Genomic DNA, 27,591 nt, shown 5'->3' with positions numbered 1-27,591 from the left:
TGCACTGGTGTCGATGACGTAAATTGTGCACTAGGTACACTGTATCGTTTGGCTGAACTGAATAGTTACATTTTACGTTAAACGGAAAAGATTAGAGTGGATTTCTCTAAAGAGACATCGATCATGATTATAGCGCTTTGTCTTTTCATTACATCTCTATTTTAAGCAATTCCTATATCTTTTCACACCATTGTTGATGTGATATTTCAGGGTAAGTGGAATGATACATTTGCTTTCTGCGTATTTTTCCTTGTAAGAAAACGAATGCTTGTTTTAATCAAACAATTGTTGTCAGACGGATAGTTTATAATAGGCTAATTTGTATTGACAACATGATTCACCTAACTTGTATTTTGATTATAATTTTTGTCGGCCCAGTAGTCGAATTCATAGCTGACTAGATGGTTGGGTTGTATTTGTCGGAAGAGTTGAGGTTTTCAAGCAAGGTAGGCTAATGGCTGTCGGTCGGAGTTCGTCAGAGATCGTGAAATGGCCTAAAGAGCACCTTCGCTAGACGACAGATGAACCGTTCCTCCATGATGGTGTGAACAGTGAAAGCTCTCGGTTTAGAACGGAAGAGGTGCGTGCACGTTGACAACAGGGCCACAACCAAAATAAGAGCTAGAGCGAGCTGTCACCAGCGGATACATTGTTGCTGCGTTAACATCAACTCTGAAAAATACGAGGTCAGATCATGACATTAGTGATCTCCAGGTCGTTAAGACAGAGTTCTAGAAAGAGGGCAGATTTGGATGACCGTTCAAATGTATTTTTCCCAGTCGGAGCTCGTTTTTTTCCGAGTTCCCAGTTGTTTTCAACGCTCAGAAGTCCGAGAATTCCGAGTTCCGAACTCTCCGTTGGTTTCAAAACAACTGGGAACACTTGCCGCGTTCAAACAACTGGGAACTCGGAAATCTCCGACTTCCAGTGCGTTCAAGACGACTGGGAACTCGGGGAAAAAACGAGCTCCGACTGGAAAAATCGTTTAAACGGTCATCCAACTCGGAATTGCAAGTCGGTAACGCTGGCATTTTTATACAACTTTGTTTGCCAATTATTTTTCTAAGAAAATAATAGGTTACACTTCAGGGTACAACCAGTAGGCCATATATTTCCCCAGGATTAACAGCAATACTTTAATTTTCAATGTAGCTGTCAGTGACGAAATACTCAGGTAGGCTAGCTATCAATAGCAAAACATAGATGTCAGAGCATGCTGATACATGAAGTTTGACATTTTTTATTTATTTTTAATTCTGCCATTTTTTTGCATTTTAAAATCACTATACCTCTTCAAATCTCATGTCATTATTGCACTTTGCTGAACTTTGTTTGAATGTTATTCTTAAAACAAGCAACAAATCTCTCATTTGTGATACTGGGGTTTTGGAGATCATGTGGACTACCACATACAGCATTACTTTAATACATTCTATGATTACATTTTGAAGGAGAAGTTGTTGCAGGGAGACTCTTATGCAGAGATGGGTCTTTTGAAAGTATCTGGAAGGCCTTGAGCACCATTCAAATATTACAGATTTGACCTCACATGTGGGGGAATTTGCTCAGATCTCTGTGCGCATTGCCATAGTACAGAGGGTAGGGATTTCCTAGCTGTTAAGCCACCTAAATACTGTACTTTAGTTTATGCGTAACGTCTTGACCCATCAGCAGACATTAATATTAGATTCCGGGACTTGATTTTTAGATTCATAGTGGAACATTAATCATTTCAATATCACGTGACCTGAAAGTTGGCAGCCATGTTGTGTGGATGGTCAAATCATTTTTGTTGTTGTTGTCAAATGCGCCAAATACAACGGGTGTGGACTTGACCATGAAATGCTTACATACAAACCCATTCCCAACAATGCAGAGTTAAAAGTAAGAAATGTGCTAAATAAAAGGAAATAGTAACACAATAAAATAACTAGCTAGCTAGCTAGCCAGCCAACTACGGCTAACTCAGTCACGTCAAAACGTGCTGCCAGAATAAGCGCAAAGTAGCTTCATTTGCATTTGTTTGAACTGTTTTCTAGTGACATTTATTTGGATACCCCCATAAACAATGAGGTGTGATATAGCCTGGCATAGAAAATGTGCTCACTCGTCAGGACACTGTTGTTCAGAGGAGCTAGTCAACAACACAGCAAATACAATCACTTCAAACTGAAGCTGGAAAGACTGCAAACTAGCCGCATCTTGTTCCATTTGACCTTTTTTCAATGGACATTTCTTTGTATATATCCATAAAAATGGTGCCAACTGATTCATGATTTCTACTGGCTGAGAAACGCTTCCTGTCTGTCTCTTCCCCCGATATGCTCATTACTACTGGACAGCTGCAGATTGAATTTGATTAATGAAACAAAGTTGCAAATGTCAGAGAGACAGACAGCAAGGTTTATACATATCTCTGCAGTTGAAAACTAAATGTTAGTCTAAAAGAAATGTGAGAATGTCTAGATGTATTTTTATAGTGGCGATCAAGTTAATGACTTGTCTGCTTGGGCTGATGAGATGGTGGATTCTGCAGTCAGATGGAACAGAGTAAATAGGCATTTGAATGTCATAGATTTAGCTGGTGGTAATTTGTGGAATAAATTCCATCTGGAATGTGGTTTTAACCAGCATTCAGGATTAGACCCACCTGTTGTATAATCCTGAATAAATAGTGAATAATGAGTGAGAAAGTTAGACGCACAAATACCATACCCCCAAGACATGCTCACCATTACAATAACACAGGAGGTTAATGTTCGGGGGGTGCATTTGTACGTCTAACTTGCTCACTTATCATTATTCACGTTTCATTCAGGATTATCCGTAATCATGGTAGCATCCACAATAATTAGTTTAGTCAGGGCTATTCTTATTTGCAATAATGATCTGAACAACAAACCAGAAATGCATCCAACACATTTGTAGAATCACAAGTTTGATGTAGTCATTGCGTGCTATGAATATGGGACCAAATAGTTAACTATGTACAAAACGTGCTGCGATTTCTACATGGTTCACCCAATATGGATGAAAATGCCCTCAAATGGGGAACAGAGGTAAAAACAACTGTCACTGTCCCAATACTTTTGGAGATCAGCCAGAGTTAAACCAACTTTTGATTTTGTTGAATTCATGGGATGTAAAAAAATTAAAATAAACAAACTGGTTAAATATTACAAAGAAAACAATAGAGCACACATGAAAGCTGTTATCAGAAATAGCCTAATATCAGAAACCAATGTGAACTTACAACCTTCAGAACACAGTATCACAATCCACTCTACGCCAGCTGTGCTAATTGACAGACCAAGAGACTAATCTGTCACTTTGAGATCTTAGGGAAGATGCTGTCACAGATGGCCACTAGCCAGTTCACTAGTCAAGTAATTGTACATGTGACATACCTCCCCACCAATCTATATCAATGAACTCAAGAAAATAACTTGTACAAAAAACAACATTAACCATGTTGGTCAAAAAGTTGACGTTTACTATGTTAATTGTAAACATGGTTTCTCTTCACCAAATTTTCAACAGGAACAGTAGCTCCCACTGATTTACACTATAGGATGAACTATAGGGAACGAGATGAAGGCTGGCATGGCTTGTTTATATTTACAGTTGGCCACAGTAGTAAAACGTGTTCCTCTTCTCCTGTCAGTTGTCTGGTTGAACTGAAGGAGCAGCGGCCCTGAGGGCTTAACGATATTTGTCCTCATATGCGTCAGGATTGGATTGATCTCAGAAGAGATGAGTGTTTTTTGGGGTTGAAAACTGTTGGCAATAACAGATGCTACACCTCTAAAACCTTTGTTAGATCTTGTATCGTTAAGAAAGCAGGTCCATAGCATAGTGGCGCGAAATAATTGGGATTGAGAATGTTTTGCGGTTCTCTGGTGTGACAGCACTATGTAACAGGTTTTTTTTCTTGATCAAAAATGGGCTTAGGTGGTGGGTGTGGTGTTCTTTTTAGATGCCCCCCCCCCATATTGGCGGTGTAGCCAATTTCCTGCAATTCTACATATCTCCATGGAGTTGTGAGAAATTGTTGCCATTTTTAAAGCTTATTTCCTACATTTCTACGCGTTGCCATGGCTAATGATGTATTATTTTGCTCAAACATAAGAACAGAATCTATTCTGCTAAATGGTTTTTGGAATTGTTTATTTTTTCCCTGACTGTCTAGCTTTTATTTAGGTGATTTTGTTAGTTCTCCAAATATTATTTAAAAATAGAGTAGGTCATTTTATCTTTTCTACATACTCTCTGGTTGTAGGCAGGTTTTTCCATCCCGATTTTTTTTTAACATAAAATGTATATATTTTACTGTTTGGGTTTTAGGTGACCCGCCCAAGGATTCAATGGCAGACAAATCCCTTTTGTAATACTGCTCACCATGTGCTCTTATGGTCACACGCTGACACACCAGGAACTCACTTATTGACACAATTTAGTTCGCACCTGTCATGTTCCGCTATTGTGTTAAGACCTGACTGCCCTACCCTTGACAAAATCTGTGAACGCTCTTCCCTCAAGAGTTTGCTATGGGAAGCCAATGTGACAGGATTCATTGCAAAGAGACTCCATGTAGCCCTGGTGTGTGAGACTTCTGGCGCGTGAGGAGATTGAAGGTATCGGAGGTCATCTCCATCAATAGAAAAGGTCAGAGGAGAGGGGATGTGAGGCGACCAAGGAAAAGTCTGAAATTCAAGAGAGCCATAATGAAATGAACATGAGAGGTTATAGAGGGAACCCAGTAGGCCTAGGTGAGTGTCCTGGTGGGATAAAGGGTGAGCGATCAAGCAGGTGAAGCTGTATCTAAAAAGTACTAATTATCAGCTCTCTACCTCTCTGCATGTAACCCAGCAAAGTCTTTGCAAACCATTAAACCTAGACACACGAAAAAAAGACCGAACTGTCATTTTCTCAACCTTTCCTCCACTGTGAAGTAATAACGACAGATCCCTCCATTAGCTGGAGTCAGATAGCCGATGAGTACTATAAGCTGCCCACTTCAAGACTTGGTCCTCATTCTAGGGCTTTGCCCACATTTCATTAACCAATGCGTAATCTGCTGAAAGGTCTGTGCCACTAATTACTGTACACCATTCAAACCGACAGATGCCTCGCCTGGCTTGATTGTGCTCTCTCTCTCTCTTTTAATCAGAGGACATTTTCACGGGTTGCGAAAGCAGTTTCAAGAGGGTGTCCAGGCAGGTCGATAGAACCAAGGTGACTGAAGGCCTGCCTTTGACAGATGAGGCGTTAACTGTAAGGTCCATTTCAGACTAACATATTTTTCTGCCCGAGCCCATCCAGTGTCTGAGTCTGGGCTCAAGTTGAAAGCCACGTCTCTCCTTTAGCTCGGAGGTTCCTGTAATGTCACTGTCAGAGTGAGCTCGGTTCTGCTCTGGCTCAGCGTGTCGAGCTGCGGCCTCATTATCTTTGGGTCTAATCAGTCCTCCAGCCAGCTCTTAATTGAGCCATCAGCGCCTTAAGGGGGAGGATGGATGTGTCAATTAGAGTAACGAGTAGCCATGCCAAGTGCAGCACAGGGAGGACATGCCTTGCAGAGCAGAATCCTTGTTCTGGTTCATTCTACGGCCAATCCAATAGACCAACTATAGCCGAATATGTCAGCAAAGTCAAGAACTTGTGAGGTTGCAGAGTTTTTACTCCTCGTGTGTCATTCATTATATTATATTTTTTAAATTTGGATTTTGTTCTGTGGTATACTGTTGGGGTTTGGCACATCCACAACTCATTCCCTGACCTCACCAGCCACTGTTTACTATTGTTCTGTCGAGAAAGGGGGCAAGTGCAGAGGCTAAATTGTAATATATTTATCAAAAAAAATATTAACCTGGAAAAGTGAGTGAACAGACATTGCAATCAAGGACTGATCTCATTTTCAGGAGAGGGTAGAACGTGAGTTCTACTGTCTAGGATTCCCATTAATATGGTGATGGTACATAAAAAAAGCTATTTTCTTGCCCAATATGGATATAGTCACCTACATGCAGTTTCCCTCGATGGAGTGTCACATTGTGCCATATGCTTTTATTTAGATGAAACACTCTGGAGCGAATGTCATGTTTGATCATGGAAATGATCACAGGGAGGAACACTTGGGTGCTTTTGGAGTTAATTTTCCTGTCATGGCCAGTGTCTTCAGACTGTTAAGTGTCTGTAACCTACATAGGCAAAGCCCTGCTCTAACACTGTCTTTTAATGGCACTTGCCATCATATAAACACACAATTTAAGTTTGTTTTTAGTCGTGGTATTGGAATGGAGAGCTTTGGTGTATTTATCATTTCTGATGGGCTGTTTGGGCAAATTAGGTCATGTTTAATTTACTGTAAATGTGTTTGTTCACATGAATGTATTTAGCAAAGTTGTCATCAAGGCAAAGGGTGGCTACTTTGAAGAATCTCAAATATACATATATTTTGATTTGTTTAACACTATTTTGGTTGTGTTATTTAATAGTTTTGATGTCTTCACCATCATTCTACAGTGTAGAAAATAACAAAAAACCCTGGAATGAGCAGGTGTGTCCAAACTTGACTGGTACTGTACATTGGCAGCACATTTCCCGCCCAGTCCTCACTTTCCCAAGGCCTTTAATGATGAAATAAAGCTGGTTTTGTGGAGGACCTAAGTGCTCTCCACCAGCTACAGAGTTGGCTTTGCATATTTTCCATCTGGCCTCACAATGATCCCACTGAAAAGCTAGGGGCTTGAAGGGTCAGCGCTTGAAGGGGAAACGCTTTTGGCATTTACATAACAGCCACAAGGCTGTGTTCATGTGTAGATAAGTTGCGGTGGCATTATTGGACAGTACAATGACAGTCGCCTGTCATTTGGCGTAACAGTTAGACACCATCACATTGAATGACAGACTGTCATTCAGTGTAACCGAATAGTTCCATATTCAACGATATGTGGTCGCTTAGCATGTTAAACCCATGTGTTTGTGTTACATGATTCTGTATTATCCTGGAGTACTTGGTTGGTTGCTAAAGTAAGCTTTAGCTTGGCTACATCATGCCAAGTTTGTCATATCAGTCCAAACCATCAAACAAGTGTGGCTATAGCACTGTGAGCACACAGTGAGGGCCCATGACAACCTTGCATGGCTGTCAAGAGACCTGGCAGAAGAGTGTGAATTCTGAACACGTTCCCCCTCAAATTGAAACAGTCTTTAGAAGCAGTGAAACATGCGACTTGTGAATATGAAGGTGGACGGCACAGACCCGTGTACTAAAGGACACAGGTGGGTTCTGACTGAGGTGGGGGTTACCATGGTCTGTGCAAATTTACCTGGTTCCCTTTCGGTCATTGGTTTTAGTGCAGTTTACCTCAACATCGATCCTGGGGACCCACTGTATGCAGGATTTCCCTCCGGCTGAGCATTAATTGGACTCAATGCACTTAGCATCTAGGGAAGCTGCAATACTGTACGACACATGGAATACGATTGGAATAGAGACGCTTTCCCTTATGCTTCTGATCCCAGATTAGGGAGGGCACTAGGCTATAGCCTGGGTTTGTATTAAAACCACTCATGTATTCATAGAAGCCTAAACACCAAAAATATATGGACGGTACAAACCAGTGCCAAATAACAGAGGTTGTTCATCGAACTCAGAGAACAGCTAATTGAACACAGTTTTTACAAAGAGCCCCGTAAGACCCTCTCGAGATGTGGCCCCAGTTTACAACAGTCTTATGAGAGGAATATGAGGATGTAATTAATGTAATGAAAATGTATACTGAATGGAAATGAAACCCTGCTAAAAGAGTAAACATATTGTGTGGACTATGGTGAAGAAGAATCTGCTTTGTTCCAGGTTCAATAGCTTTGGGCTTTGGCAGGAAGTGCCTAATATTAAGGGGGATGGCTAATTCCGGGCATGCGTAAATGTTCTTGGCGAATGAAGGTGATTCTGATATTTGTTTAGTAATTTTAGGTCCCTTTTCAGTATTCAACGCTTGAAATCACTGCAGAATGTTTTCGAACCACATTGCTTCACCCACCAGTCTCAGGCCCCAAGGAACAAGGTTTGACTCCGGAGTAGGAAATTGGCCTTGTTGCTTCTTCTCATCTTGTCATTTCACTTTAGTCTATGAAACCATCACGCTACACGCTAATATGCTACAGACTTCTAATCTATCAGGCTCACCTGGAAGTATAAGCAACCCAAATACACCCCCCCCCCCCCCATGTGTGTAGTGTGAACACAGGTATTTTTTTAGACGCCTGCCGTAATCCGTCCGTCTTTCCCTCTGACGTGCTTGGGAATTCCTCTACTGGGCAGCTAGCGCTTAGTGCGCCACCCTGTTGTCACAGACCAGCCTTGATGAATTGAAGGCTGTCGCTAATAGGATGGAAGCGCTAGTGGCGGTTAGCATGCCTTTCCTCAGTGTGAGGCTGCGGGATCACGCTCTGATGGGGAGGAGTGTCAAGGGCAGGGTGACATCAGAGCCTTTCTGACATTGAGCTGCAGGGAGTATTTTACTTGTCTTTCTCTGTGCGTGCCTAAACTGACTGACTGGAGAAGCATAATAGGTGTGAGTGTGTGTGCGCGCTCAGACAGGTCAGACTGCATTACCTGTGCTATTGTCCTTGCGCCATAGGTTTTGAAAAATGACATGTTTCTCTCATGTAACTGGGTCCACAGTACTTACAGACATGTTAACAGTAAGTTGTAGTATTAGGAGCAAATCTGCTTTGTTGAATCAGTCCAATGAATACATTTTATATTTTATATCCTGCGGTTACTTTAGTTGTCTTTCAGTTAGTTTTATTCCCCCCACAGTGTAGTGTAGACCACAGTTTCTGAGGCATTTTGGTCACATACAGCTGAAACACGGCATCTGTTCTATGAAAACGCACCATAAGGGTTGTTTCCTGTGTGTACCTAAGGAATGTAGAAGTAACTCTCTCTCCCCTCCCTTTCCAGGAGTGACATCGTCCTCACCACAACAACGGTTGATAAACTGGTGACCTGAGTGAACAATGAACTGAGGGCAACCCCCCCCACCCCACCCCTACCCCTCCCCCCACCCCCCTCTCCACCAGCTCTAGCAACAGAAAACCCTCTGGCCCGTCACCCCAGACCTGGGCAGAGGAGTGTGTGTGTGCGCGCGACTGCGTGTGTTTTCTGAGGCTGCCCGTGCTCCAGAAAGAGCTAATAGGCTAACCTTCCCCCTCACCTGAGAGAAGGCCCTTCTGACCTTTGACCCTGTTTGATCGACCCCAGCCCACAGTCACCACCACCACCAGGAAGCATGGGGAGGAAGAAGATTCAGATCCAACGGATCACCGATGAGAGGAACAGACAGGTGAGACTGAGATGTGGCCGTGTCTCCAAAGTCTGTACCAACGCTATTGTTGTTGTTATTATAGTCGAGAAAGATGCGGCCTTGTTTCTTTGAATACTGAACAAAAAAAAAGTAATCCTTCCTTCCTCCCGATCCAGTTATACCCAGGTTGACCCAGGAATGTGTGAGCCCACCAAGGCCCATTTGTCACCATGGGCTAGATTCATTGTTTGTACCGGTGCAAAGTACATACCTGTTGAAATAAATTGACCAAAAACGGTCAAATATAACTGATGAGAAGGAAAAAGAGCTTACGGCCTCTTGAAACTCTGGGGGCGGTATTTAATTTTTGGATAAAAAAACGTTCCCGTTTTAAACGGGATATTTTGTCACGACAAGATGCTCGACTATGCATATAATTGACAGCTTTGGATAGAAAACACTCTAACGTTTCCAAAACTGCAAAGATATTGTCTGTGAGTGCAACATGATGTTACAGGCGAAACCCAGATACAAATCCAATCAGGAAGTGCCCCATATTTTGAAAGCGCTGCATGCCAATGACAATGGCTGTGAATGGGCTACGAATGAGCTTACGCTTTCTACGTATTCCCCAAGGTGTCTACAGTATTGTGACCTATTTTTACGCATTTATGTTGAAGAATAGCCGTAAGGGACTACATTTAGCAAGTGGTCACATGATGGCTCCCGCAGAAAATCTTGCGTAAAGTACAGAGGTATCCATTATTCCAATCGCTTCTAATGAGAAACCAATTGTCCCGGTGGATATATTATCGAATAGATATGTGAAAAACACCTTGAGGATTGATTCTAAACAACGTTTGCCATGTTTCTGTCGATATTATGGAGATAATTTGGAAAAAAGTTTGGAGTTGTAGTGACCGCATTTTCCGGTCGATTTCTCAGCCAAACGGAGCTATTTCACCTACAAAAATATTTTTTGGGGAAAAAAGGAACATTTGCTATCTAACTGGGAGTCTCGTGAGTGAAAACATCCAAAGTTCTTCAAAGGTAAATTATTTAATTTGATTGCTTTTCTTATTTTCGTGAAAATGTTGCCTGCTGCTAGCAGGGCATAATACTATGCTAGGCTATGATAAACTTACACAAATGCTTGTCGGCTGTAAAGCATATTTTGAAAATCTGAGATGACAGCGTGATTAACAAAAGGCTAAGCTGTGTCTTAATATATTTCATTTGTGATTGTCATGAATAGGAATATTTTCTAGGGATATTTATGTCCGCTGCGTTATGCTAATTAGTTTCAGGCGACAATTACACTGGATCCGGGATGGGTAGTATCAAGAGGATTTATTAATAAGACTATAAAGATTTTTAGCTTGTTTCGTTCTGAAAATAACAGGTGCAAATTAAACATGGGCTGTATACCTCGGGGTATTTGGAAATGGCCACGGGATGGTTTTTCAACACACGTTGGAACTATTTCTTTGAAGTTTTTCTGTACTTTTTAATATTTGTAGTTTACTTTTTACAGAAATACATGAAGTCAACTTGTGCAATATGTTAAAAGATAAAAGCAGATTGCGTTCTTTATTTCACCCGTCACATTTATTTGACATTATGAAGCTTACCATAGATCCCCAGAACAGTTGAGCCAGTCATGTGTCTGTAAATAGCACAACTAGAGAAAGCAGGTGAGTCCAGTGGTGTGTTGACAGGGGTCGCATTTTATATTGAAAAGTGGCGTTTTTTGCTTCAATAGAGTGACCAGGGACGTGCAACTATAGTTTTGTGCTACAGATTTGGCAGAAAATAGCTTAATTTTCATCAGATGACCATAGAAGTGCAACACCTTGGCTGGCAGCCACACATGTTTTCTAAATGAGCTTAAAATGTTTTTCTTAAATCTAGCATTTTTACCAGAGGAAAGTAGCCTCACCTCAATTGGAGCGTGGTCTGCTGAACTCTCATCAGAGTGAAGTGCAGCTGCAGCACAGAATGAGTCTGATGCTGTGCAGAAATTACAATAAAAAGCTTTTAGATTTCTTTTGTGTGTTTTTCTGTGTGAAAAACTGAATTCTGAGTTAACTAGCAAGTTAAACTTAGGGGTCGCGTCATCGAAGTAAGTGGCTGAATTAAGGTGATTGGGGGGGGGGGGGGGGGGGGGGGCAAATAGTCATTTTATTAGATGTTCAGGAGTCTTATGGCTTGGGGTTAGAAGCTGTTTAGAAGCCTCTTGGACCTAGACATGGCGCTCCGGTCCTGCTTGATGTGTGCTAGCAGAGAGAACAGTCTATGACAAGGGTGGCTGGAGTCAGACAATTTTTAGGGCCTTCCTCTGACACCGCCTGGTATAGAGGTCCTGGATGGCAGGAAGCTTTGCCCCAGTGATGTACTGGGCGTATGCACTACCCTCTGTAGTGACTTGCGGTCGGAGGCGGAGCAGTTGCCATACCAGGCAGTGATGCAACTGGTCAGGATGCTCTCGATGGTGCAGCTGTAGAACCTTTTGAGGATCTGAGGACTCATTCCACATCTTTTCAGTCTCCTGAGGGGAATAGGTTTTGTCGTGCCCTCTTCACAACTGTCTTGGTGTGCTTGGAAAATGTTAGTTTGGTGATGTGGACACCAAGGAACTTGAAGCGCTCAACCTGCTCCACTACAGCCCTGTCGATGAGAAGAATGGGGTGTGCTCGGTCCTCTTTTTCCTGTAGTTACCTCCTTTGTCTTGATCACATTGAGGGAGAGTTTGCTGTCCTGGCACCGCACTGCCAGGTCTCTGACCTCCTCCCTATAGCCTGTCTCGTCAGTGATCAGGCCTACCACTGTTGTCATCAGCAAACTTAATGATGCTGTTGGTGTCGTATCTGGCCATGCAGTCATGAGTGAACAGGGAGTACAGGAGGGGACAGAGCACACACCCCTGAGGGGCCCCTGTGTTGAGGATCAGCGTGGCGGATGTGTTACCTACCCTTACCAACTGGGGGCGGCTTGTCAGGAAGTACAGTATTCAGTTGCAGGTGTTCCAGGGTCCTTAGTTCCCTCAAAGCTCATCACTAAGCTATGGTGTTGAATGCTGAGCTGTCGTCAATGAATAGCATTCTCCCATGGGTGTTCCTTTTGTCCAGGTGGGAAAGGGCAGTGTGGAGTGCAATAGAGATTGCATCATCTGTGGATCTGTTAGGGTGGTATGCAAATTGGAGTGGGTCTAGGGTTTCTGGGATAATGGTGTTAATGTGAGACATGACCAGCCTTTCAAAGCACTTTTACATTTTTTACATTTTTATTTCATCTTTATTTAACCAGGTAGGCTAGTTGAGAACAAGTTCTCATTTACAACTGCGACCATGCCAAGATAAAGCAAAGCAGTTTGACACATACAACAACACAGGGTTACACATGGAATAAAAAAACAGTCAATAATACAGTAGAAATATCTATATACAGTGAGTGCCAATGAGGTGAGGTAAGGCAATAAATAGGCCATGGTGGTGAAGTAATTACAATATAGCAATTAAACACTGGAATGGTAGATCGGCAGAAGATGAATGTGCAAATAGAGATACTGGGGTGCAAAGGAGCAAGATAAATAAATACAGTATGGGGATGAGGTAGTTTGATGGGCTAATTACAGGTGGGCTATGTACAGGTGCAGTAATCTGTGAGCTGCTCTGACAGCTGGTGTTTAAAGCTAGTAAGGGAGATATGAGTCTCCAGCTTCAGTGATTTTTGCAGTTCGTTCGTCATTGGCAGCAGAGAACTGGAAGGAAAGGCGGCCAAAGGAGGAATTTGCTTTGAGGGTGACCCGTGAGATACACACTTCATGGCCACAGACGTGAGTGCTACAGGTCGTAAGTTTTAGGCAGGTTACTTAGAGTTTTTCCGGCACAGGGACTATGGTGGTCTGCTTAAAACATCATGATATCTTTTGATTTCTGCTCCTCCCCCATCTTCTCTGAGCAGAGCAGGCAGGCCTGTTGCCCTTGCGTCTCCAGACTTCACACACACACATAGGTGTGCTGCTCTAGAGCCAGTACTGTTCATTTGCACAATGTTGCTTGTAAATGTCCAAACTCATCAAAAATGACATTTGGTAGCTCCTACTTATATATGTATCACTTTATGAGTTGGACTGTCTGTCTTTTGCAATTACATTTTTTTTGTTTGCTCTCGTTAGCCTGTTTAGCTAGCAGCCTCCATGGAAATTCGCTATTATTTGGGATAATTTTGATAGCATTGTGGTAGTTGATGCTCAATGGGCTACTGCCCAACCCAAGTGCAAATGTATATCTTTCTCTATGTTAGTGTCACTGTGCCCATTTAACGAACATCGTATCAGTGTTATAGTGTAATGTTTCTGTTTTCTGGGTTTGTGCAGAGTGTATCGTGGATTGTTTGAGGGTGTTTTTGTGTTTGACGTGAATGGAGCGCTCGTGCACCCATGGCCCTTTCTGAGAGTGCATAGTGTTTCAGGCCGAGCAGGTACAGAGTTTAAACCAGCATGGAGTCAACCAGATCACACACAGCTCTGCGGACAGCTGCTCCAGATAAATCAATCCACCCACAGCAGCTGCAGGCCAGCGGACACAGTCCTATCAGGGATAGAAGTTACTGATCTCTCTCTGTGTGTGTGTGTGTGTGTTTTGAAATGGTTAAAGTGTGTGAGTGAGATTGTGGCTGAGTGCAGGGGTGTCTGTGTGCTACTGTTTTGGGAAAAATGTGCAAGTGAGTTTCTCATTTTTCAAGGAGTCATCTGTTACGGTTCTTGTTAACTCTATACCTATTTGTGAACAACCACCACCCTGCTATTGGACTGATGTTCCGATTTTTAGATGAATTTGTTAGTCATGAATGGTTAAACATGAAAATAATTTTCCTGGTTGTACATAAGCAAAATACATAGAACTGGTACAAGGGCTATGGTCGGTTTATGTCAGTTATTCAGTGACAGATGTTCCTCATTCACATTCCTCCCCAATAACAATGGTGATTGCCTCCAGTAATTTAGAAATGTACACACACAACATGGATACACGAAGCATTCAAATCAAATCCAGAATTGCTGACCGAAGGTCACGTATCACTACAGTGGCGTATTACAAAAGCATAACCCCAGTAGATGTTACACCCTTCCTTGTCCTCTATTGCTCTTCCGTGTGCTTGTGCACACTTGCTTGCGTGTGCGTTTTGTCGTATGTGTGAGAAGATAGGATATTAAAGGCCCTTATCAGTTTTATCATCAAATCATCTCATTTGTATGTTCATGGATCTGAGAAATGGGGAAGGGGGGTGGGGGACTGTAATTAGTTGGTCAAAGTTGGGACATGTTCATTCGGCACAAAACAGTCTGAAATGGAGGGAGATGTTTTTTGTGGCACAATGTTTGGAAGCATTTTGCTACAGTGTGCCCTAATGAAAACGTCACTGAAGAACCTGACGGTGGCACCAATTTAAATGAATAGCAGGTAAAGGAAACCCGCGCTGCCGGTTCACTCAGATTTGTCACGCCGCCGGACGTGTTAATGACGTGAATTTACCCTCTACAGACACGCCACAACTCATTTTCACGCCTTCCTTTCCGCAACCTCTGCAAGCTCTTCCCATCACCCTCCATGATGTTATTGCGTAAAGGACTTTGTGACAATGCTGATGGCAAAAGTGCTTATATTAATAAATGTAATAGAGAATAAATTAATCTCCCATCCAGGTGACGTTCACCAAGAGGAAGTTTGGCCTGATGAAGAAGGCATACGAGCTGAGCGTGCTGTGCGACTGTGAGATCGCCCTCATCATCTTCAACCACTCCAACAAGCTGTTCCAGTACGCCAGCACCGACATGGACAAGGTCCTGCTCAAATACACAGAGTACAACGAGCCCCACGAGAGCCGGACCAACGCTGACATCATCGAGGTAAAGCAATCACAAAGAGCCATCTCTAACCGTACCACTTTTGTTTGAGCCTGCCTGGAATGCCATGTGGGCAGGATTTGCGCTTTTGTGACTATTCCTTTGGTCCCACTGCGCCAGGCAAGCTCAATCATGCACAGTTAACCGCTTTGAACCCAGTTCTTGGCAGAACAACGAACCGTATTTGCAGCCACAGTGTGGTGTCGCCTTTCTGTAGCCTCCAGTGTTGTGGAACGCAAATGGCAGCCAGAGGGAATGGGAATTTTGTCTCAGAACTGAGCTGTGTGTCTTCTTGCCAGATCCGGAAGTCTGAAACTCTCGTGTGCACTAGTTCCTATTCAGCCAGACTAAACTCCACCTTCCGTGTCATCTTTTCCTCTTGTCTCCCTCCGCTCTTTTTCACCCTGTCATCACAGACGTTGCGAAAGAAAGGCTTCAGCGGTTGCGAAAGTCCCGAGCCGGACGGAGAGGACTCCATCGACCAGAGCCCCCTGAACGACGACAAATACCGCAAGACCACCGAAGACCTAGACATCCTCTTCAAGCGCTACGGTGTCAGTGTAAGTATCTCCCACTCTCACCATCTCACCCAATCTAAAACCCCTTGCCCTTAGCTTGCCACTATCCCCTAGTACGGCTGCTAGTACTGGGATAGGTCAAATAAGTGCACTGGCTGGTGGTACTCAAATAGAGGTTTGAGGAACACCGGTGGAAGCTCACGTTCACCTAGAGCAGTATCAAACTGCTGTTCTTCCATTGTCTATCAAATATCAAGAGGCCTGAAACATGGTTGAAAAGTGCTAACTGTCAATTCTCTCATCTCTTTCAGTCTTCGGTCCCGCCCCCCACATTCTCCGTGCCCGTCACCGTCCAGGCCTCTAATCAGAACGCATTGCAGTTCAGTAACCCTGGGAACGCCATGGTGACCACCTCCTACGTGACGTCGTCATCGCTCTCTGACAACCACCACCTGTCACCCCAGCCACCGGCGCTCCAGAGAAGCACAGGATCTCCCGGGTTGCCACAGCGACCGGCCAGCGCAGGTGAGCGAAAGAGCGGGAGGGCCTTCTACTGTGGCATGTGGAGGAAATTAGGTTGTCATCTTTTCTCTCCACACAAACTCTGTGCTCTGCCATAACCAGGGTCATGTTCATCATGACATGCAATGGAAAACATTGGTGCAAAGTAATATACTGCTTACTATGCTATTATATTCGCTTCTATTACGTAAAATACACCTAATCATTAGGCCTATGTGATCTTGCAAGACACACTTGGACTGTAGGGCAAGTTTATTAATTGCGTCGTAGCTTACCTGAGCCCCAAGTCCATAAAACTGTTTTGAGGACTGCCATTTTAGCAACCACTTGTAGGATTTTCTGTTTGTGGCTGTTCTGTCGCATCTGGCCCGCTTTTAAGTGATTATCGCTCATTGGAAGTATTTGAAAGTTTTTTTTAATTGTATTTTTTTATATATTTTTTAAAATTTATAAATAACTTTTATAAATAGCTTAGCATTTGAAAATATTTGGATACTTTTCTTCTAAATACATTTATTTCAAATACTCCTAGGACTTGCCAATACATTCCAATATTCAACTACTTGTATTTTCAAATCGAAAATATCTGAATACTTGTAATGCAGGTGAAAGTAATAAACATTTACATTCCGTGTCCTACTAGTAGGAATGTTCATATTTTCCTTGCTCACCCAGTGTTCATTTCAACAGGTGCTATGCTCGGCGGTGACTTGAACAACTCAAATGGCGGATGCCCAAGTCCAGTCCGTGAGTAACCTTGACAGACTACTCTACAATACCACTGCTACTGACAATACTACGCTCTAAGAAATCGGCGTACCCAGTGAAAAACAACAAATTAATCCAATATCTTAGGCGCTAAACACAAAAATGCCTGTACTCTGATTTGGCTCCCACAATGATTGATTGAGATGCTCAAATGACAGAAAAACGTTTCCAAATGTCTCAATAAATGTCAGCATTTTGGAAATGCAGATGTTGCTTTTTTCAAGCAAAGGGTCTGCTAGAAGACTAGAAAAAGGAAAGGAAAGTGAAAAACATTTGATGCTTGACACATTGCCAAGAGTAATCATATACTCCACCCAGGTCCTTAGCAGTTCCTCTCCCTCCCTTCTCTGTCATTACTGTCACTGTAATTACTGGGGACTGCCCCGAATCATCTGGGAATGTTGACGTCAGCTGGCGTGCCTGGAATCCCCAGCACTTTCCTGGATCGACACCGGAGCAATGCAGGAGGGTGGCAGGTAGAGAGGGAGACCCAGAAGGTTCAGGTGTCACTGTCAACCCTCCCTCGGGGAGAAATCAAATCTAGCCCCAGGCTTTTGGACAGAGGGGGGTTGCCTAGCGTTATGGCTGAAGCATGCAGTCCAGGGATAGCTGAGGATATGATGTAAAGACATTTTGTCATGTTGACGTGTGTGTCACACAACATGTTTTTCTGTGTAATCAATGTACTTTTTGCCGTGGATTGTTCACAGCTCACGAGCCATGCGAGATGACTACGGATATATATATATATATATTGTTTTTCAATCAAAGCATTGTTTGTCATCGAGTCGTGTGTTTGGGAGTACATCCAGTGATGTAGTGCTATTTATTTTTAGGTGCAGGAGCTATAATTTCTCAGTTTGTACTGACATACTGTATGTAGTCAATTGAATATCATTATAGAATATGCATAAAATACATCCTCCAATTGCAACGTCGGCCTATGCCCACCACATTGTCTCAAGAAAATGTTATATTTCGAACGGAGATGGGCCGTCATCACTGCATCTGCAAGCCAATCATTTGATCTCAATCAGTTTCATGGGAATGTGCATTTAGGATCTTCTTGAGTGAATGTTTGGTGAGCGAATCAGAGCACACGGTGTTCAAACTATTAGTCTCAAATTTTATTTTCAATCCAAGCATAGACTCTATCCTGCCTGGTGGCGCACACTGTTGAGTTTTGTCCGGCATGATCAGTGAGCTAACTATCCTAAAAGCTCCTAAGAAAGTGTTTTTGGTGTAAAGTAATATTCTGTAGGCTTACTATGCTATTATATTTGGTTCTATTATGTAAAATACAAACTAATCATTAGGCCTATCTGATCTTGCAAGACACACTTGGACAGTAGGGCAAGTTTATTAATTGCGTCGTAGCTTACCCGAGCCCCAAGTCCAAAACAAACTGTTTTTGATGACTGCCATTTTAGCAACCACATGTAGGATTTTCTGTCTGCGGCTGTTATGTCGCATCTGGCCCGCTTTTAAGTGATTGTTGCTCATTTAGATGATCGCATTGCACAAACCATGAGGTCTGATCCTCCATCTAATTTCCTCAGAGACCATTGCTGTATGTCATATATAAGGTCCTTTTGAGATCGGTGATCATGAAAGGAAATACTTAACATCTGTCAGAGGTTCCATCTTCTAAGTACACTAAACAATTATTGCTGTGCCTAGGTGTTGATTTACCTACAAGCTGTTTTGTCATTTATCTTTCAATGTTCTCTCTTCCTTTTCCCCCTTCAGCTAACGGATACATCAGTGCCAGGGCCTCCCCGGGGCTCCTCTCGGTATCCAACGGCAACAGCCTGGGGAAAGTAGTTCCGGCCAAGTCCCCACCTCCGCCTCAGAGCCCACAGATGGTCAACAGCCGCAAGCCAGACATCCGGGTAATCACCACTCAGGGTGGGAAGAGCCTGATGCAGATGGTGAGCTCAACCATGCCTAACCAGGGCCAACTAGGCTTTACCAGACTAAATGGGACCCGTCTGTGTTTGGACACCTTTTTTTAATTGCATCAAAATAATAATTTACAGAGGTTGTGAATATTCCCCTTCTACAAACTTTGACACTTATTATGCACAGGTTTATCTCAGTTTCGTAACGAGTGAAATCTAGCATGGAAGTTCCAGATTGCCAAAACACAACCTGTGCAATCTAGAGGAAGCAAAAGTTATATAAAAAAATATTGTATTATACACTATAGTATATCTGTTATATATATATATATATTATCATTATCATCATATCATCATTATCATCACAAACAGGACCTTTTCTTCTCTATGAATACGGTCTTCTCTCCAGCATGACTTTTTAGTCAACGGTCGGTCTAAACTAGAGATGACTGTGTTTTGAGTTCAGGGAAAGGTCAGTGGTGTAATTATCCCCGCTCCCGTCCCTTTGCAGACAGATGATGAGCTGGAGATGGTGACCGAGGTGAATCTTTCTCTCCCGTCACTCGCATGTGTCGATGACTGTTGACCCCCACCCCCCTCCATTCACATGGTCACAAGTGTACAACGCAACTCGTCATTTAAGCCCAAAGTATAGATGGTCTCTTTGTCTTTAGTCCAATGGCATGTGGCGGTATGGTCATGAGTTTATGGTTGCCATCTGACTGCATGTGGCTTTAGGGTCGAGGTTATGGGATTCCAGCATGACTACATATCGTCATTCAACTATGATCAGTTTGTGTATTTTAAGGGGGGAAATAAAGGTAGCTTTCAAGCAACGCTAGCATCTATCAGTGGGAAAGTTAGCAGCAACTTTGGACGATTTTTCGCCGCACACCTCATTCGGCTCATCGACATTGTTTGTAGGCCCATTTTCTTCCGTCAAACCCTGACACCATTGGGTAGCATGACGGGTGTCATTTCCCTTGGCAGTTTGCCACCACCTCGCAGCACGTTCCCTGTCCATCTGGAAACTGCATGGGGTTACCCAAACGATGAATGGCACACATTGAAAGGGATAGTTCACTTTTTGAAGTTTGCTTATTTCCAGCTAGAAATTTTAAGTGAACTATAACTTTAATAAGGCTCGCGTTCACCTGGCAATGCCACCACTACTATTATGTGTGTTGATGCATGATGTCACAAGATGTCTCCCAACACCACCTCCAGACATTTTGAAAGTCGTAGCTTGTCATGAATCCAACCGTGTTGACATTCAAGCATGTCAAAAGTTCCATTCATTGAATACACAGGGGTTTTAAACATGTCGCTCAGTTCTGTCCAACACCAAGGTTGAAATTATTTGTTTAGTTGGTCTAACAGTCTCCCTCTCATCTCCTTTCATCCCAGAATGCCCAGCGTTTGGCCGGTGCACAAGTGACCCAGATGCTCACCACACCGGTGGTCTCCGTGACAACGCCCTGCCTCCTGGCGCAGGGGATGCCCTTCTCCGCCATGCCAACAGCTTACAACACAGGTTACCTGAAGCATGAGCAGATAGCCACAAATGCTTATACATGCTTGTATTGTGTATATACCAGCGGAGGACGGCTCATAATGTCTGGAATGCAGTCAATGGAATGGCATCAAACCCATGTGGTTGATATGATTCCATTGACTCCATTCCAGACATTATTATGAGCCGTCCTCCCCTCAGCAGCCTCCACTGATATATACTGCACACACACTGTAGGTCAGGATTGCACAACTCTGTACACAGTCCTTCTGGTTTTCATTTCTCCCTGACACTTGATGTTATCGAAGATCAGTAGTTTCAGAGTAGCAAAGAGTGAGTAACAACGAGCTGCAAAATGCACCACAGCTGCACAGAGAGTTTGAGTTCCTATATACAGTAGATTAAGTTTGATTTAATAAAAAAATGACAGCACATGTAAGGAAATGTGCAACAGTTTTCCCTCTGTTTCGCTTCCCTCAGAATACCAGCTGACGAGCGCTGACATCACCGCTCTCCACGCCCTGGCGTCACCAGGCGGCCTGCTGCAAGGCAATGCGCCATGGCAACAGTCTTTATCCCAGCAGCAACATCAACAACAGCAACAACTTAGTCTGGCGTCGCTTAGCAACTTGGTGTAAGTCCATCCTTGCATTGCCACGTCACAAAGCAACCATGAAGCCCTCCTCCGTTCTCTACAAACCAATTGACGACTGTCGACCTGTACATCAAAAACACTATGACTGACCATTCCTGTCATGTAGCATAGTGTCCCCGTGTCATTTGTAGCTGCAAGCAATTCACATTCTTTGGAAGGGGTCTGTGAATTTGTCTAGACTTTTTTTCCCTGGACTTTTTCCACATCTTGATACATTAAGGCCTTATTCTAAAATTGATCGTTTTTTTCCCCTCAACAATTTACAAACAATGTCTTTTTTTTTGTCATTATGGGATATCACATTTTACAAGTATTCAGACCATTTACTCAGTACTTTGTTGAAGCCCCTTTAGCAGCGGTTATAGCCTGGAGTCTTCTTGGATATGACGATGGGCACATCTGTATTTGGGGAGTTTCTCCCATTTCTTCTCCAGGAATGTTCGATCGGGTTCAAGTATAGGCTCTGGCTGGGCCACTCAAGGACATTCAGAGACTTGTCCCAAAGCCATTCCTGCGTTGTCTTGGCTGTGTGATTAGGGTCGTTGTCCTATTGGAAGGTGATCCTTCGCTCCAGTCGGATGTCCTGAGCACTCTGGAGTACGCTCTACGGACAATTCCTTCGACCTTATGGCTTGGTTTTTGCTCTGACATGCACTGTCAACTGTTTTATATAGACAGGTGTGCATTTCCAAATCATGTCCAATCAATTGAATTTACCACAGGTGGACTCCAAGTTGTAGAAACATCTCAAGGATGATCAATGGAAACCGGATGCACCTGAGCTCAATTTAGAGTCTCATAGCAAAGGGTCTGAATACTGATGTAAATGAGCTATTTCTGTTTTAGTCTTTTAATAAAATTGCAAACGTATATAAACTGTTTTTTCTTCGTCATTATAGTTTATTGTGTGTAGATTGATGAGGGGGGGAAAAACAATTGAATCCATTTTAGAACAAGGCTTTAACATAACAATGTGGAAAAAGTCGAGGTCTGAATATTTTCCAAATGCACTGTATTCCTTTCCTCTGACGGGGCACCAATATGGACTGGCCTATCGTGCTGCGTTCTTACTCCACACACCGCTTTACGATGGCAGCATACAGGAAAGCATATTTCATTCGAACCTGAAAAGCTGTTAACGGGCGGGTCTTCCAGGCCTTAAGGAGAGAAGTCACGGTTTGTCCCAAACGGCAGAGGTGAAAATGGATCCCGCTGCTAGAACCAATACCCCAGCCGCGCACACACACACACTCAGCCTCAGTAGCCTGTGTGACTGAGTGTTCTCTCTTGTCCACAGCATGTGGGGAATGGACAAACAGAGTGGGGAATTGTCTAGCCAGATCTCCAGTCTGGCAGCCAATCTGAGGTGAATGTGTACCTTCGGGTGGTTGGGGACTGTTCTCTATTCTCTGTTTTCACACAATCCCTTTTCAGAACAATGTTATTCAGGACAATGTCAATTATACTGTGCGCAAAGTCTGGTATTATAAAGGGAGGGAGTTGCCTTTTCCACAGGGTGACATATTGACATATTAGCATTAACATAGGACTGTCCAACATTGAATCTGGCAACACTGTCCAGAGACCACTTATGAAAATCATGAAATGTAATTTTCTGCACCTGCAAATGTTTTTCATGCTCCTATATTTGATGAAATGGGATTGGGCTCAACTTCAATCTATTTATGATCTCTCCATAAATGTATTATCCATCTATGCTTGTTTAAATTGCTGTATAGATGGATAGGTAGATTGGTGAATACCCATACACCCCTTGCACACCTTTCACATGCATAGCTAAATACTGTCATTTCTTTTTGCAAGTGTCTCCAATGTTTCTTTCTCCCCACAGCGCCTCGCAGTCCAACCTCCTCTTGGGTAGAGATGAGTGGTTGGGCCGGTACTGTATTTGTCCGTACTGTGTAATGGCTGTGCGCTTTTGGCTGCCCCGGCATGTCATTTCTGTGATGGTGGTTTCCACCTTTTTCTTAAACAGGTGACTGGTGTAAGTTTGCAAAATTCTGGAAACTTTACCACAGTTCCCAGGTTTTTCAGAAATTCTGGAATCGGGAATCCTCCAACCGGAATTTCTGGAAAAACCCAGTTTCTGGATGATAATTTTCCATAGCCGCCATGATCCCTTTGCCAAATCACCTGCCTTCATACACAGGCAATTTCATGCTTTTCTTTAATGCTGTTGCTTGTTTTTGTATGGATTTTGGGAGCTTGAAGTTGAATTTTTTCTTGTCAATTGCTTGGAATGGATTTGATCATTGACTCAAATGGTGTTGCTACCACTATGCCTTGTTGGTGCTCTTTGTGTCTGAAACTTCACATCAGAAGCCTGTCACTATGCTTGTTTTGCAGTTGATTGTCAGGTGAAACTGACTCTCATCCATCTTGTCTTCCTTCTCTTTCTTAATTTCCATCTCTGTGCTGTGGCTCATTGTCCATGTTTCCCCTCCCATCTCCTGCACTTCTCTCTCTGACGCTCAGGCCGGTGGGCCACATACCTCAGGGCGCCATGCTGACTGTCAACACCAACTCCAATGTGAGCATCAAGTCTGAACCCATCTCGCCCGGCCGAGACCGCCACTCACCGTGCCCCCCGGCGTCCTCCTCTGGAGGGGGCATCCAGACGACCGTGCCCCCGCCACAGTACCCTGGTTCCCTACTGTGCCTGGAGCCACCAACCGGCCGTTCCCCCGCCCACAGCCTCAGCAGCAACGGCAGCTCCTACGAGGGCAATGACCGGGATGACTTGGGGGCAGGCGGCGGCGGCATTGGCGGAAGTGCAGCGGGCAACCGTGGCCGTTCCCTGCCTCCTGACTTCAGCCCTTCGGTGGAGCTCCTGCGGGCCCAGAATGAGGTGGAGCAGGAGGGAGCCAACATCAAACGCATGAGACTCGACGCGTGGGTCACATAGAGGCCACGCCGCCAACGCCATCGACCCCTGAAGCACCCCGAACACAGACCCCCTCCCCCAACACACACTGAACCCCCCCCCCCCCCCCACTGACATTTGCCACCCACCACCACGCCTTCCCTGCCTCCTATCCAACCACTTACCCAGCTGCCCAGGACTCAGAGTAGAGAGAACGGTATGGGCTTGCGTTCCACCTGAGGGGAGGATGGTGTAGTGTGTTGGATTCTGTATGGGGCGGCGCAATGAATATGGGGGCTCAAAGAATCTCGACGCGGTCTTGCTCAAACTGAGTTTTGCGTAAAGTGTCAATTCCCACAAAAAAAAACAATTGGGACTTGAGGATAGTGGATGGATTTAAAATGGAACATTCTCAAACGTTTCGACTGCTCGTTGCTGTTTATGCCACTTGTAAAAGGGACTAGATTCGTTGGACGACAGTCGACACGTCACGTATTTAGTTTGAGCATGACTGTATCGGTAACAGTATGATGGATGGCTTTATGCTGTGTTTGCTCAACAAGTGCTGGTTGTTTTAACCGTGGGACTTCCTGCCATATTGACTGTTCAGTTCTGACTGTTCAGATATAATTAGCAGTTAGCAGTCTGTTTTCCAGGAAGCCCCCCCCCTTCAAAATGCACTTTGGGAATGACTCTGTTTTGACGAGCGCTGTTTGCGACGATTGCTGGCTCTGCTTCACCGGTGGCACTGAGCGAAGAGACCCAGACGGGCAAAAACAGGATGTCCGGTCGGTCAGGGATACACAGGAATGGATCCTACCGCTGGCACCAATTTCCAAAACCCAAGCCTCAGGTGGTGGCACTATGCAGTCAACTGGCACTGTCAGCCAAGGCCAAAATGAGCCCCTTGCCAGAGTGCCGATATCAACCTCTTCTCCTAAATGCCAAATGCCTCGGACGCAGGTAGAGGGACACTAAAGAATATTGTTCAGTTATGACTGTCAGCCTCTATGAAACAGCAGTAAACACTCATAGCCTTTGTGTCTGCCCTCTGCTCAGATGCATTTGGAGTCATCATCACCTGTTTCCATTCTGATATTGAAGGAATTGTTGAAATCTTTGTTGCTCCAGAAATTAGGTTAGATGCAGGGATACGCATCAGAGGACTTCTAAAGGCTCATTCTACAAGTAGAAGACCCCAATGCAATGCACATTTTATGTTTTGTTTTGGACTTCTGGTTGCTCTCTTTAGGGAAGTATTTGGTATGTTGGCATTTTAGACCTGCTGTTAAAGGTTAGAACTGTTTAACTGTAGATCGTTTCGGGGGATGAAGAGTTAAACTTTGTATAAAATCACCCATTATACAAAAGCGTTAATGTTCCCTTAGCTTTCTGCAACTCTTTGCAATGTTTCAAAAGAGCTGTTTCAGCAGAATTCAAAAACACATATTCTATATTTCTATAGCTTCATTTGGCTTTTCAATATGGACGATGTGTGTAAATATGAATATATTTGCATAGACTTTGCTAGGTATCCCTAAAACAAACAATGTGGTCATTCTCTCAGTGGATCTGTTTGCATATGAGTGTGATTGTAATTTCGAGCTACGATGCAGGAGTCCTGCAGCAGTAGCCCGGGGAGTTTGTTTCAGTAACCTAATACAATGCTAGTGTTGATGGTGTGCACGTTTTCTCACTCGCTCTTTAGAGGCCTGCTTGGCTACAGTGTCAACATGTCCTTTGGCCTCACGCTCTGAACCCAATCCCCTATTATCAAAGTCAAATGATAGACCACTATAACACAAGTTATAGAAATGAAATGGATTCTACTATTGAAAGGAGCACAACGTGACATTTGCATTGAATCATGGCATTCAGTCTGAAAACGATCTAACTTTGAACTACAGTATACACTAAGGTTGAGCGAAAACAAAAGCGACTTTATTTAAAGTAATTTGCCGATTTTTGAAACAACTTTTACTCCCATATGAAATCATGTTTTCATATGCTTCACACTCTGCCGTGAGCTTGGTCAAATGGACTTGTCCTATTTAACAATATAAGTAGGTGGTGTTGATTTCTACAAATGTAACTGCTGTCCATTATGCAACACAGATTTAGTTTCATTGCCTGCTCAGGTGAATCCCAGGGTTCAGTGCGTATGGCTGGCACCAGTGACTTATCTAGTGGGGTGCAACATTTCACATAGAAATGGAATGTCTAGAATGAAGAACAACAACAGGCCCAATTCGTTGACAAAGGGGCTTTCTTTTCTACACACTACATTTTAGTCTGAACTTGTCGTCACGCCCACCTCAGTCTGAGGGGGAGGTCCCTCTTTGGTTAATGAGACATTTGACACCACACTTGATTGGTTTTAACACCCTGTCTATTGCAGGTCACTCATGTACAAAATGCTCTAGCAATGTAGTCTCGACAATCTATGTTAAATGAAAAACCTGCATCTTTTTTTCTTTTTTTTTCTTGTGTAAAATGTTTTCTAGATCTTATTTTTCAAGTGTTAATTTGTGCTGGTGACAGTTACTTATTATTGTTGTATTATGGAGCTTTTATTTTTCTGGTATTTTGTGTAGGATATTCAACCTTTTTAAAATTTAATCGCCCTTATATACATGATATGAAACTGGTTTCCTTTCTTGAAACAACTTGCTAAAATTGCACGCTCAGTTATTGTGATATAGCAAATGCAATGAAGGAGAAGACCAGTTAAATGCTGCAATATAGATTTTAAGATGTGAAAATATTTATGTGGGGGAACCTGATGAGCAATTAAAACGAATTACAAAATGTAAATGCATGGGATTATACGAAACGCTCATGTTACATAACATTAACAAAATGCATCACAAATGAGTAAGACAACCTCGTAAAAATGTAGCATAAGTCAAATATATGAAAATGATTGATAATATATTGTGTTCAGTTAGTCTGCTTTGGGTTTTTTGTTGTAAAGACTTGTTTGAGAATTATATACATTTTGTGTATATTTTCATATGCAATGTATGCACTGATATGTTATGAACATTCTATACCGCTTTTACAAGTGTTTTGTTGTACCAAAGTATCCCAAGTCCCTTAACCTTATCCTTTTTGTGTATGTTTTACCGTATTTTATATATTAAATAGACAAATTGAGTGAAAAAGCGTATCTGTTTTGAACAGCAACGGTGCGTGGGTAAAATCAAAGGGGAAGCCAACCCAGGAGGAAAAAAGCCAAATTGCAACGTGTGTTATCACACATGCTTTGATAATTGTTTGTACTATAACCTGTTACTTCATATGGCTTGACGCTGAGATAGTGATATATCGCTATCTAAGGCCGAGACAAGACACTGTGGCAGAATAAATTCAACCACACATTTGTTTCATTACAAAACCGGAGAGCAACCTGTCTGGTGAAGTCCACAAAACATATTGCCTGTAACAAACAGTTGCTTGACTTTACTGTAGGTCATGTTTCTGACAACTGATTTTGGAACCACTGAGTTACTGCAAGTCGCAACGAAAACAGGAGCTGCCTCCACTATTGAAGCAACATTTCAACATATACTAAGCTTCGGTGATAAATACAGTGACAACTCAAAATA

At 43.2% G+C, this 27,591-nt stretch overlaps 1 protein-coding gene across 6 annotated transcripts; it reads left to right on the top strand.

Annotated features, from left to right (window-relative positions):
* LOC109907442 (myocyte-specific enhancer factor 2D homolog) lies at positions 1–27,591 on the top strand. Of its 6 annotated transcripts, XM_031793541.1 has the most exons (13): positions 12–211; positions 8,972–9,353; positions 15,022–15,225; positions 15,639–15,782; positions 16,052–16,265; positions 16,953–17,009; positions 18,780–18,961; positions 19,443–19,472; positions 20,339–20,465; positions 20,925–21,078; positions 22,397–22,465; positions 22,952–22,999; positions 23,596–27,591. In XM_031793541.1, exons 2-13 carry the CDS (start codon positions 9,300–9,302, stop codon positions 24,023–24,025), a joined length of 1,713 nt encoding a protein of 570 aa, XP_031649401.1. In that variant the 5' UTR covers positions 12–211; positions 8,972–9,299; the 3' UTR covers positions 24,026–27,591. The 6 variants fall into 6 exon arrangements, with proteins under 6 accessions (XP_031649402.1, XP_031649406.1, XP_031649404.1 ...); XM_031793542.1 differs by lacking the exon at positions 19,443–19,472 and having other exon boundaries at positions 1–211; XM_031793543.1 differs by lacking the exon at positions 22,952–22,999 and having other exon boundaries at positions 13–211.

This window comes from Oncorhynchus kisutch, linkage group LG17 (assembly GCF_002021735.2).
Source record: "Oncorhynchus kisutch isolate 150728-3 linkage group LG17, Okis_V2, whole genome shotgun sequence".
Lineage (NCBI taxonomy): Eukaryota > Metazoa > Chordata > Actinopteri > Salmoniformes > Salmonidae > Oncorhynchus > Oncorhynchus kisutch.
The sequence above is the reverse complement of the archived record's forward strand: the minus strand, read 5'-3'. Positions and strand labels throughout refer to the sequence as shown.

Excerpts from the sequence above, each read along its gene's own strand:
- LOC109907442 (XM_031793541.1), top strand. The coding sequence starts at position 9,300 with ATGGGGAGGAAGAAGATTCAGATCCAACGGATCACCGATGAGAGGAAC. Across the intron at positions 15,226-15,638 it reads CCAACGCTGACATCATCGAG|ACGTTGCGAAAGAAAGGCTT; the intron begins GTAAAGCAATCA and ends CTGTCATCACAG. Across the intron at positions 23,000-23,595 it reads AGAGATGAGTGGTTGGGCCG|GCCGGTGGGCCACATACCTC; the intron begins GTACTGTATTTG and ends TCTGACGCTCAG.